General features: G+C 42.5%; 1 protein-coding gene across 1 annotated transcript; it reads right to left on the reverse strand.

The window, feature by feature from the left end:
- Positions 1-1,170: 1,170 nt before the first annotated feature.
- On the reverse strand, positions 1,171-10,098 carry LOC130180159 (thrombospondin-1-like). The gene is made up of 22 exons (XM_056393560.1): positions 9,737-10,098; positions 9,550-9,633; positions 8,671-9,230; positions 8,450-8,528; positions 8,225-8,314; positions 8,006-8,115; positions 7,593-7,712; positions 7,102-7,198; positions 6,826-6,999; positions 6,558-6,734; positions 6,298-6,471; positions 5,926-6,206; positions 5,621-5,839; positions 5,408-5,515; positions 4,824-4,983; positions 4,594-4,712; positions 3,916-4,150; positions 3,567-3,794; positions 3,202-3,473; positions 3,003-3,100; positions 2,748-2,887; positions 1,171-2,648 (listed from the first exon to the last, which is right to left on the reverse strand). Exons 2-22 carry the CDS (start codon positions 9,611-9,613, stop codon positions 2,638-2,640), a joined length of 3,516 nt encoding a protein of 1,171 aa, XP_056249535.1. The 5' UTR covers positions 9,614-9,633; positions 9,737-10,098; the 3' UTR covers positions 1,171-2,637.
- Between the last annotated feature and the right edge of the window lie 2,762 nt (positions 10,099-12,860).

The following is a 12,860-nucleotide window of genomic DNA, read 5'->3' on the forward strand; positions in this document are numbered from 1 at the left end:
AAACAGACGCCTCAGCACAAATCTGAAAAGAGCACACGCAATCACTTTTCAGACCACACTGATTAGACTTTAGTTTTATACTAATTCCATATATTTGTAATATTTACATTCATACATTAATGCTTATTTTACAAATACCATCTCTGCAATTGCGCAACATATTTCAGAATGACAGATATACTACTGGGGTAATGGAAACACAGTGAGCTCAGCATTCTAAGAATGTGGTCACTTCTAATGTAAAGAGACCAGCGGCACACTGAGACTGTCTAGGTTTTCTGGAGTGACCCTCACAGGTGCTTTAGATAACATCTCCTTCTAAATGAGCAGTGTGAATTCTGTTTGCGGATGATATATGCTGGTGCAGGGTCTTGCAGCATTAAGTGAGCTGCAGACCTAGGCTATGTCTACCGAATCTATTTTGACAAGTTTGATTCAGACATTTTTATGAAAACTGGAATTTCAATGCACATTCTTACTGGCAATACAGTAAACCATAGCCATAACTTAAAGTTCACAGCCCCAGAGAATCGTGCAAAACTCCTTATGTGTACCTCTCACGTGGAGTGCCGTCTTTTGAAGGTGTAAGGAGATGCCTGTGTAATGTGTAATCAGATCTGTATAGATGTGCTGTTTAAGTGGGTTATACTTCATGTTGAGTTTTCCTGCTGTTGACTCCCGAGGATACTCCCTTTTTCCGAGGCTTCACTAGACTCAACTAATGGATTCCAGTTGCTTGACAAAGCATGCCTCGCCTCCCTTTGTTTTTCTATTGAGAAGACCTCAGTAAAAGTTGATATGAGGTCTAAAAATCACAGAGGAAGAGGCTTAGGTCTTGAACAATCCACTTGACTATTTATCCTTGTTTGACCAAAAAGACAACAGTCAACCAAGATACTTTTTTCCTGAAGTGTTTATTGTTCACTTGACATTACAAAATAACAGGTAGGAGTATAAACAGCACTTTGGGTAGAAACTATAGTACAAAGTTTATTGAAAAGCTTCACTAATAATTAAAAAAAGACACATACAAAAACCAAAATAACAAAGACATCCTCATGTCAGTGTGCAAATAAGTTTATACAGACAGAAACGCTTCCAATATGAGGCTACGCCTCTAGATAAATTATTTAAATAGCATATATCTACACAAATGAAATAACCTCAACATAAAACAAACATAATAATTTATCCAAAAATGCACAGGAAATACATATAGCACAACATAGTCAAGACAACATTTCTCTAATCCTTTACGTTCCTGTTTGGGCTTCTTTTGCTACAAAAATATCTTATATACAGCATATAAATGATACTAAAGTCTTGCTTTAAAAAAAAAAAGAAGCCAACCAATTTATACTCTGTTGCTAAGAAAAGTGATTCTTGTGTATTGCTGGCCTCAATACAAAAAGAATTAATGAGGTAATATTTGTACATAAAGGGTTTCCTTTGATTTTCCCTTGTCAGAAATGTACACACAAGCTCAGGCACACCGGTCATGCACACTGTGCAGAAGCAGAATATTTGGAGATACTGGAAGTGATGCCTATCTTTCACTTTTTCACTGTTTTGGTCAGATGTAATGCTATAACTATGGTTTCAGTTAATTGGAATAGGTTGCTTGCAAAATTTTAAGATAGTAAGATGCAAAGATGAGCGAGAATTAAAGCCTCTATGATGAATAAGTAAATACAAACAGCCGTACGTAACAATGGTTAACTAATGACAGGATATAGACTGGCCCTCGCTGTTTACGTCCCTTGACACTTTCAGCAAAGATTAGAGATATTAACATAATATTTGCTAATAATTACTGTTCCAAAGCAGTGTGCAGCGTGTCTGCTTTGTGGCCCTGTGCTGTCCTGAATTTTGTGCTCTCCTTGTTTCTTCTAGTGCTCTTTCCTGAGAAGACGAATATTTTAGGCCAGCCCTAAGCCTCAGCTGAATGCAAGACCTTGTATATACAGGTCTGCCAGAATGTGGGGTGACGGTGTATCAAAAGAATTTTAAAATCAATTTTGACTTGGTTGTCTTCATAACTATGCTTGTTGGGTGGAACACGTGCACAAACACACAAACAACATTCACGCTCTTTGATAGTAACAGTCAGTCCATACTGTCCGTGGTCCCTCAACAGTTCCTTCAAGAGGCATATTTACCCCTGCCTAAGAAAGTTCTCCTACTGCTTTCTTCATACTGAAACAAGCATCTTTGAGTCCACAGCAGATGTATATTAATGCTCAAACCCCCCCTCCCCCTCAAAAAAACAAACATGAAACACTCTTTGGTCCCTCATCCTCGGAGGAATACCGCCAACTGACAACAGTTCAGGTGTGCAAAGCAATAAGATGTGGCCCTCTTTCAATGCAGATCAGAGCAACAAGGATGAGAGGGCCAATGTCTTCTGAGCAGAGCTGCGCTCACAATTTGAGTTTGGTGCAGTGGTGCAGAATCATCATTGAACTTTCAATTTGGCTTTAAGTCCTGAGGTCAGTTTACCTCACGTTATCTCACTTGCCCGTCATTCCTCCAATGTGCATTTCTCAAAGGAAAAAGTCAAAGATATCGATCCAGGTCTCATATTATATATTCATACCAGCAGACTGGTACTTCTTCCAGAAGGCTCTGTGGACCATTTTATTTATCATCTGAAAGAAATTAAGGAAAGAAAATATGTTACAAACTAAATCTAAGGTGATGAAAGTGTGTTTTTTTTAAAAAATGTCAAACATTTCTCATGTGCTTACCTCTGCATTCATATTTGAGGTCTGAGAAGTAAACCATCTCCTGAGAGAAGACGTACAAGCCTAGTCGCCCACCAGCGTATGTCTTGTCAAAGATGTTTCCAGAATCGGCCATCATTCTCTTGCCTTCGTACATGACCACTCTGCAAATGAAAAGATAAAACATGAGCTCATTGCTATTTTGAAAATACACTGTGCCTTTTTGTAATTGAGTGACAGAGCTTCTGAGATGACATGCTTCTGAGGATTTCAGCTCACCTAATAAGTCCAGTCTTGGGTCTGTGGGTCAGGTGCCACCTGTAGGCAGTGAAGTCCTTCCAGCCAATGTTCTTAGGGTCGTGCCACAGAGTGCGCACCTGGAAAGGAAGAATTGTAAAGGTTAAAATTAGAAACAGTCAAACATTGTGTTAACTTGTACCTTACATCTCAAACTCTAAGCCGCTGAATCTGTGCTCACCTGTCCTGGGGTGTCTCCGGTGTGCCACAGGGCGTTCCTCAGATGCTCACCGGGGCCGGTGGTGGAGTTGACCACTTTGATTGACAGGCCAGAGTAGCCTTGAGCTCTTGTGGGTGTGTGGGACCAGTAGGTCTGTGTGATCTGTTTCCACATGACTGTGTAGAAGCGCGAGCTGGACTGGTAGCCAAACACGAACCCGGCGTAATCGTCATCTCTGTCCGTGTTGATGAAGAATGTTCCACTGAAATCCACAGCACTGAACTCATCGAACCCTGAAGTAAGAGAAAACATGGTTCACAACTGGCTGACTACTACTTTGTGTGTGTGTGTATTTATAGTGAGATGACTGTCTGGTTATTACGTACCAACAGCAATGCCGGGATCACAGTTGACTGTCTGCACCAACTCTTTGCCCTGATGCCGGACCACCCAGTTGGGGTCAATCTGAGAGGTACCCTTGGGGTCCAGAGGAACCATCTGGAATCTGCGGAAGTCTGTTTCGCTGATGTCAAAGTTCTCTGGACACACGTCATGGATGTCCAAAACATTGTCTTGGTCAAAATCGTATTGGCACAGATCACCGCGGCCATCACCTGAGAGAAAAATATAGATATTTAGATTGTGATTACAGACAGGAAGCTACTCTCTAAAAGACAAACCCCAATTTTGTCCAATGATTTATACCCCATTTGACACACTGAAAAACTGACTCACCATCAGAGTCCTTTTGATCAGGGTTATAAGCCAGTCGACAGTTGTCTTTTTCATCGGGAATGCCGTCATTGTCATCGTCGTGGTCGCAGGCGTCACCCTTGCCATCTTTGTCATGGTCTGCCTGGTTGGCGTTGGGGATGTAGGGGCAGTTGTCCAAGTTGTTCTGGTGACCGTCCTCGTCAATGTCCTGGTTGTTGTCGCACTTGTCTCCTACGAGATCTGAGTCAGAGTCGATCTGCAAGAGAACAGAATTCCTTTATGATGAGATTTTCCCAAAGAACGGCTCTCACACTGTAAGACTCTTGTACTCACTTCAAATAACTCACTTCACTGTTTTTCACCAGCCTCAATATGAGAGGTGCTACTCTGGACGTGATTTAAATATAGCCCCTTGTTTTCAGGTATGCAAGCAATGTCCCTTCAGACAAGTGTCCAGTGTCCCTACACCTCAGCAGAATTACACATTCATATTTCTTCCAAAGGCGGATGAATAGAGAGGAGGATAGGCAGCTTTGCATTGTTTCTCCTTCAAGCTGTCACATTCCTGTCTTACATTAAAGCAGTTTGTGGTCTTGATACAGTGTCCCACGGAAACTTTTACATAGTTATATGACAGATTAAACTACGTCAGTCAGAGTAGCTGTAATGGAAAGACGAAAGGTTGAGATCTGACGTTACCTGATCAGGGTTGTGCTCCAGAGGGCAGTTGTCACAGTGGTCTCCCACGCCATCTCTATCAGTATCTCTCTGGTCCACATTGTAAACATAAGGGCAATTGTCGTTCTCATTCAGAATGCCTGTTGAGTGAAAACATACTCATCTTAGCCTTTAGGGACTGTCTGTGTCACTGCCTTTTAAAGATAAGTAAAGGCAAGACTTCTTGCATAAAATTTGGAAAGATCTCTTACCATCGCCATCGATGTCAACAGCACAGGCATCACCCTCTCCATTGTTGTCAGTGTCGGTTTGGTCGGTGTTAGCCTCAAACACACAGTTGTCACAGCGGTCGCCAATATCATCCCTGTCTGCGTCGTACTGGGCAGGGTTGTATTCTCTTGGACAGTTGTCCTAAATTGGCAGAGAAATATCAATTCAGTTACTAAAATGGGTCACGACTCAAAAAAATCATACGTATAGGAACAAAACTTTTCTTTCAAAGGCTTTTTTTTTTTTTTTACTTCTGCTGGAATGTGAAATTCCACTGCATGAGAGCTGGTAATTTTTACCACAGCATTTTTCTTGCCCAACTTTCCAAATCCACACTAAGAATTATGGGCAACAAGCCACCTCCTCAATTCTGGCTTTATGCTGAAATTATATTACACTATTCCTATGCCACTGGTTTTTCACTTTAGCTCTCTGTTGAAAGCACACAAACATGGAGACTTCACATTCCTCCTGCCCAGAGGAAGGACGGCTACAGCTGATTGCTATGTCTGGTCTCTGAGGAAGGCACAGTTTGGGGCTAAATAAAACTGCTGTAATGACTCACCCTATCATCGGGGATCCCATCATTGTCATCATCATGGTCACATTCATCACCCAGGCCATCTTTGTCATGATCTTCCTGACCAGAGTTGGGGAGGTTGGGACAGTTATCCTATGAAGGAACAAAAGAGTGGTTAAGGAAGCAATCATCACAGTAATGGAGAGCAGATGGGTAATAATGGCCTTTTGTATTTCTCTACACGTGGGGTCTGGCTACCTTCTTGCAGTGGTAGGTAGCATTCTCCACACACAGCAGGTCAGTGTTGGGCCATCCATCCAGGTCAGTGTCCTCTCCACAGATACGGCCATTACCGGCATATCCTGGCCTGCACTCGCAGCGGAACATGGACTCAGAGTAGACGCCTAAGTAGATGCAGTTTGCATTTTTATTGCAGTTGTGGCTACCATCCCGGCAAGGGTTGCGGGGTGTGCAAACCTAAAGAAAATGACAGAGGGTTAGGAAAAAAAAGCAAGCAGCTAGCCTACTGGCCACAAACACAGTGAGAAAGTAATAACTCAAACCTGTTTTTTAGCAGTTGCCTGTTCCACTCCTCTTCCGAAGGGCTGAGGACCGGAGAAACGTGCAGGGCAAGGCAGACAGTTGTAACCAGGCTGAGTATTCTCACAGCGATGGACTGCGTTATGAGTGTGGCAGGCATCAGGAACCTCTTTACACTCATCAATGTCTTTGCAGATGACGCCATTTCCACGATAGCCAAGTGGACACTTGCCACACCTGAAAGAGCCATCAGGGAAGCTGATGCATTTAGCGCCAGGGAAGCATGGGTTGGACAGACAACCATCTGTAGAGAGAAAGAATTCGTACTTAAATAGGGTGATCTGTTTTGAGTGATGCCTTAGTTTTTTGATATTTTTTAAATCGTAAATACTTACCAACAGGACACTCTTGTTTGTTGCACACATGAGACATAGTGGCATCACCAACGCAATCCTTTCCACCGTATTTGGGAACGGGGTCAGAGCAGAGACGTTTGCGGGTCTGGATTCCTCCACCACAGGTAACAGTGCAGGTGTCCCATGGTGACCAAGGTCCCCAGCCTCCATCGACTAAAAGGTACATTTAAAAAAATCATTATATTGCCCTAAATTCATACACTCCATCACATATACTTTGGTGCTGAAATTGAGCTTACTAGGACAAGGTGACTTCTGGCAGATTTCAGTTTGACGTCCTTCTCCCTGGCAGTCCTTGCCACCCATCTGGGGTGTGGGGGAGTTGCAGAGGCGGATCCGGGTGATGACCCCCTCACCACAGGTCACAGAGCATGATGACCAGGGAGACCAGTGACTCCAGCCACCATCCTGTTTGACTGTGAGCAACACAAACCCAATTAATTCATACGATCAAACTGAGAATATTTACCATCACAATGGTCGTGTCGAGAATACTGAGTAACTTACAGCGTTTGTCACATTCCTGGGGGTAGCAGTCACGGGTCTGGACAGAGGTGCCCTCACAGTTGCTGTTGATGCGGTCACAGGAGCGTCCGCGCTGCTGGATGCCACGGCCACAAGTCACTGAACAGTGGGTCCATTCAGACCAGGGAGACCATCCATCCTCGGCCATGTCACTCGCTGTAGGGGGGGAAGATATGAAGTATGAGGATCGTTACTTCCAGGGAAAGATATCAAGAAAGAAATTAAGACGATCATAGAAGTTATGAAAATTAAACTTACGTGTTCCACAGCGAGGGCAGCACTCTCCGTCGGGCACGGTGGCGTTAACGCATGGGATCAGAGGGCAGGAGATTTTGCGACACAAAGTGACAGATTTCTGGAGGAGAGAGCAGTCAAATTAGTACAAGAATAATGAGTTAAATGAATGGATAACTGGACTTGCTACAGAAAAAAAACTGGCTATGTTGGTACTGTTCCAAACCTAATTGCGAGTTGAGTGATCTTTATCAGGGATATGACTGTCCTGCTGTGTTGATAGAAAACATAATCCTCACTAACACCTTCACTAAATGTTGCTAGCGGGGAAAATTCCTCATGCTGCTTTGTTGATAGTAGAGAAGAAGTGTTGATGGCTCTCAGTGATTATAAAGGGAGGTGCTGACAGAAACACTATTATGACTTCAGGAATACAGGAAACACAATTATGACTACCTTCAGCTGCTTACTGGCTTGTCTAAAGGTTGTATTCCAGCAGGTACGGTGATGCTTACCTGGCAGGTGCACTCAGTGCAGCTGTCCATGGTCCATTCATCTTGGTCCTTGTACTGGATGCCGTTGTGGTAGCAAGCTCCGCTGTTGAGGTTCTGTATCATGATTGTGCTCGCCTCAGACTGGGGGGAAAAAGAGAGGGAGAAAAGGGGGTTGCTCAGGATGGAGGATGGAAAACTTTCACTTTGCCAAAGTTCCAATACAAATGAATCAGCGACTGACACCGTGATTAAGACATTGCTTGACTCTAGTGAAGCAGTGCAAATGCAACCAGCAGCCAAACACATTTGTGTATTCACATGGGTCTCATTAAGAACTTGGCTGGGGACTGCCATTACAGCGACAAGTGGCTACGCACTGGGAATGCGTTAACTGGAATGAGGGGTGGGGGGACCTGATGGCCATCGGAGCTTACCACTTTCTCGAGGTCATTCTTCAGGTTTTTAACAATCACACCGAGTCCCTTGAGCTCCTTAAACATGCTGGCGATGTCCTCACAAGAGAAGCCGCAGACAGACTGCAGATCTGAATACAGGAGAGAAGAAACCAATAAATTACCTCAACTCTTAAAGTTTTACAACTGAGCAGTAGAACAGAGACACAAACTTGTCTCTTTTGGGAGGAGAGGTCTCACCTTTGGCTTTGTGGCCGGTGTAATCAGTTCTAATGGCAGGGCTGGAGCCGTTGACAGGGTTGTCCAAGGTCATGACATCAGTTAAGGTAGCTGCAGGGGGAAAAGAGGAGAGAAGACAAATGAAGACAATGTGGCATCCTCATACACACTTCCAGATTTTGCACCTGATTAAGATCCTGTCAGTTACTGGCAACAGATACATTTTATTCTATTTTTCAAACTTACCTCCGCTCTGGCATCCCTTATTTCTCAGTATAGCATCAAGAGTGGTCCCAAAGACAAAGCGCACATTCTGAAGGACTCCCTGAAGAAAGATAAATTCAAGTTAGAGATACTTCAAACTATTAAACTTCTATCTTCTCACATCAATCATTATGTGTGCACAAAATATGGTGCACTAAATATTGTTTGTCATCATCTTTGTCATCTCAGTCGATAGATCTTACCATAAATCTGTCCTTCACAGATCCCTTTCCGATCCTGAGCCTGGCGCTGTCTGCCACCTCCTGGGACAGCACTTTGTAGATGGGCACGTCCAGCTCTGACACGTTGATCTCCTCACAGCCGACAAAAAGCTGCGCGCGGTCATCCTGAACGAACAGCGTGATGTTCTTCCAGTGTCCAGTGGCCAAGTCCGCGTCCTCGATGGAGACTTTCTGCTGCTGGTACATGGTGGAGTAGACCACATCCAGGGTGTTATTCATGCCGTTGGAAATGATCTCGAAGATGGGTCCGGATCCATCAGTCTTCTCGATGGTCAAAAGGCTGCCTCTGGATTTCTTGGACTGCTTCAGGTTGACCAGGAGGAGGAAGCCCCTCTCAGTCTGGATGGAGTCGAGGAGGTCCCTGAAGGAGCTGTCGGGGACGGGGGGGATCAGGTCTGCGTTCAGGACTTTGTATGCGGGGCTGTAGGGATCGGCGCCTTTCACCAAACTCACTCCGTGGTGTCTCTTGTTGACTCGGGCCAGATCAAATAAGTCATACACACTGTTATCATCTCGACTCTCTGCGGTCAAAGGAAAGAATAGATACCGGTCATTTTTTTCTCTCTCATAATGACAGTGTCCATGAAGATGCAGGAAAACAAAGAAACTATAAAACATCAGCCAGAACTATCAAAGTAACTGCAAAACGTTTAAAAATAATGCCTTTATATGAATATTATTGAAATATAATAGTGATCTGCAATGCGATTACTACAGCCTGAAACCTATAGTCACTTAAAATCCCTATAGGAATAATTACTTTCTCTATGGAAGAACTTAGACAGTTTTAACAGGTTGAAAAAAAAAAGAAACTAATATAAAGACATTTTCCATTCTCACCTGCCAGTCTTGCGCCTTCACAACTCCAAAGCATCACCAGCAAAAAGATGCCACACAGCATCATCTTGAAATCTCAAATGATTCCTATTGCAACCAGAGTAACAGAGTTAAACATCAAGGCTGCATCTGAGCATCAATAAATAACAGTTAATAATAATAACAATAATAATAAAAGAAGCCTACAAACCTTTAAAAAAGAAGAAAAAAAAAAGGTCCTGCGAAAACAGATAGAAAAAGAAGAGGAAAGTCCTTGCTTGTCAGATTATTTATCCCGTTTCTCTTCCTTTAGCTCTTGTAGAAGATCACTAGAGTGGAGTTGCAAAGTCTCTCTGAGCTCCTGTCCCGGATTTATTCCGATGCTTTCACTTATTCTTCTGACTTGTCCCACCAACACAAGAGCTATTTAAACAGTTTAAGGACATTCCTGAGGTCCCATCTGGACCAATGGGATGGCAGCAGGAGAGAGGGACGGACTTGCTTTCTTACCTCACATCCAGTCACAGTAATATCCGAGACGCACACACACACACACACACACACAGAGAGAGAGGGGAAAAATGCATTCCTGAGCTGAATTTCCATCACCGGACAAATATTTCATACACGCTCCAGAGCCAAGATGTGGTCGTTTCCGGTCAAATAAAAGCTTAATTATTCGTCAAATCGTCTTAATTTCACTTTATTGTCTACGTCTAGAAAATATATAGATTTCTTTTTCTTTTCTTTTCTTTTCTCTTCTTTTCTTTTCTTTTTTTTTTTTTTTTTTTTTTTTTTTAATATAATCCAAAAATAAGAAGGTCAATTACTTCAGTACAAAACCAGTTATGGGCAGATTCAAAAGCCATATAAAACATTAAATCATATTCCATAACCTACAGTCAGGTATTAATTCAATCTTATATTTATGACATACAGCAGAAGACTCACTGGTTTATGATGAACTTTTCATTTTGCTGTTACAACTCTGGCCGCCAGGGGACTCATTGAGTAATGAATGTAAGTGTGAACTGGCCCAGGACAGTGAGAGCAATAGGAGGATACTTGTCTGCGGGTTTCTTGTGTAAAAACAAGCAAAAACATATTTAAAGGAGTGTATGAAAGTCCAATTTAAGCTTGAAAGGCAGCTTGGAGAAGATAATGAATGAATGAAGATAATACATGAATAAGGTGTATTAAATGGTGGATTTAGACTTTCCTTCCTAGTTATTGTTGTTTGAACAGATTTTACTCCAACGATCCAACAGTGGAAGAAGTGCTCAAATCCTCTTCTTAAGTCAAAGTATCAGTAACAGTCTAAAACTTAGAGGTGAAAGTCCTGCACCCAAAACCCTGCTTATTCAAAAGTAAAGTATTATCAACAAAATCTTTTTAATATACAAAAAGTAAAAAGTGCCTTCTCTGCCGAAAACTGACAGATATAATAATCTGATACATGATATGATTTAATATTTTGCTTCATTAGATTGTTGGTGTATCAGTGTGCAGCATTTTACTTTTGTAACTGGCTGAGCTGGAGATAGTTTGAAATATTTTATATACAGTTGGGAAGTTTAGTCCAGCGGTTCTCAACCCTAGGGGTCGGGCCCCGTCAAAAGGGTCGCAAGATTAATGGGGTAGAAAAGAAGAAAGAAAAGTTCAGTAGTAGTGGAGTAGAAGAATAAAGTAGAATAAAATGGAGCAACACTTGAGGGGATGTGGTTACCTGTACCAGGTGATGATGAAGAGTGTATGTAATGGCATTTTGAAGAGACGTAAGATTATTTGCTCAAGTATTTTGTCTAAATTCTTTCCAAACACATGATGACATCACAACTGAGATGAAGGTTAAGGTTGATGGCTGAGCATTTAACCTCTGACCTCTTTCCTCTCTCTCTCTCTCTCTCCCTCTCACTCTCTCTGTTCTTTCCCACACCCCCACCACAAGTAAAGACAGAACCGTCTTGACAGAGATTTGTTTCAGTTCACTCCTGAGAAGCAGAGGAGCATTTGGCCTTTTTCAAATGTGTAACTGTTTGACTCATGCCTCATGCCAGCATGCAGAGTTTGTGGATTCAGAGGACAGTTGAGGAGAGGGAATGAGTGTGTGACAGTGATGAAAGTCTTCTGGACAAACAGCAGAGCAGAGAGGCGCCTTCATGCTGCGATGACTCTAAAATAAAGGGCTGTCTAAAAATAGGTTAGATATATGGACAAATGATATAGTACATACCACATACATACCTCAAACATACCACAGGAACTCACAGGATTTTTTATGGCCTCTGGCGTTTCTGTGACATGTAGGATTTACAACATGTACTGCTCACCTCGGTGAAACATAAGCCTACAGGAAGAGATAAGGCAGTAATAACGCTGCACCACTCAAACTGACATTCAATAGGAAAGTTACTACAAATCTGTGAAATGGGGTGACGTTGGAATGAGAGTCCCTGGTTTCACTGCAAATCAATTGTGGAGATATCATAGGCAGGTGTTACTGGGAACAGCTCTGTGGGCGTGACTGTGAACGCACAGTGTGGGAGGTGTAACTGACAAAACTGTGTTGGAGGTGACGAGACTTGCCAGGCTCGCGCTACACTGAGCCAGAACTACAGCGGAAACAGGCCCATAGATAGGAAGTGTTTACTGGGAGTGTATTCCCTATAGAGTTCTTTTTTTCCAACTCTGGGAGCTTACATAGACACATCAGAGGGTGGGGGAGTTCATTGAATTTCTCTGCTCTTTTCTTCCAAATGAAAATATTCAACTTACTGTATATTCTGTTTCTGCACATTAGTTCATAGTCTATGCTCCCGTATCATTACTGTCATAATCTTTGACATTGTCATACGATTACATGCCCAGTTCATGAAAGGCTTTATGTTCAGTTTTTATCAAGAAACTCTCTCCATAGAGTTGTGTTTATTTGAGCACTGAAACAAGCCTTAGTTTGTTTATAATATGGTTTGCATGAGTAACAATAGCTACCATGGTGACGCAGACAGATGAATACACCTCACCTGCAGAAAGGAAAGTTCCGTGCATAAATGATTAGCTTTGTGTACACATCAGGACATGAAGGAATAGCTCAAAATACACTTATTTGCAACTTGTTATCTTAGCTTAGTACGAAGCCTGAAAGCAACAAATGTAACTTATTGATTAGTGAGCTTTAGAGGGGCTGGTAGGTGGAGCTGCCTACCAGCACCTCTATGGCTCATTATATCTCTTGTTTGCGTGAAGCTAAGCTAAGCTAAGCAGCAGCTGGTAGTAACTTCATATAACTTCATATAATTTACAGACAGAAAGCAAACATTCCCTTGAAGACTTCC

Source organism: Seriola aureovittata, chromosome 13, assembly GCF_021018895.1.
Source record: "Seriola aureovittata isolate HTS-2021-v1 ecotype China chromosome 13, ASM2101889v1, whole genome shotgun sequence".
NCBI lineage: Eukaryota > Metazoa > Chordata > Actinopteri > Carangiformes > Carangidae > Seriola > Seriola aureovittata.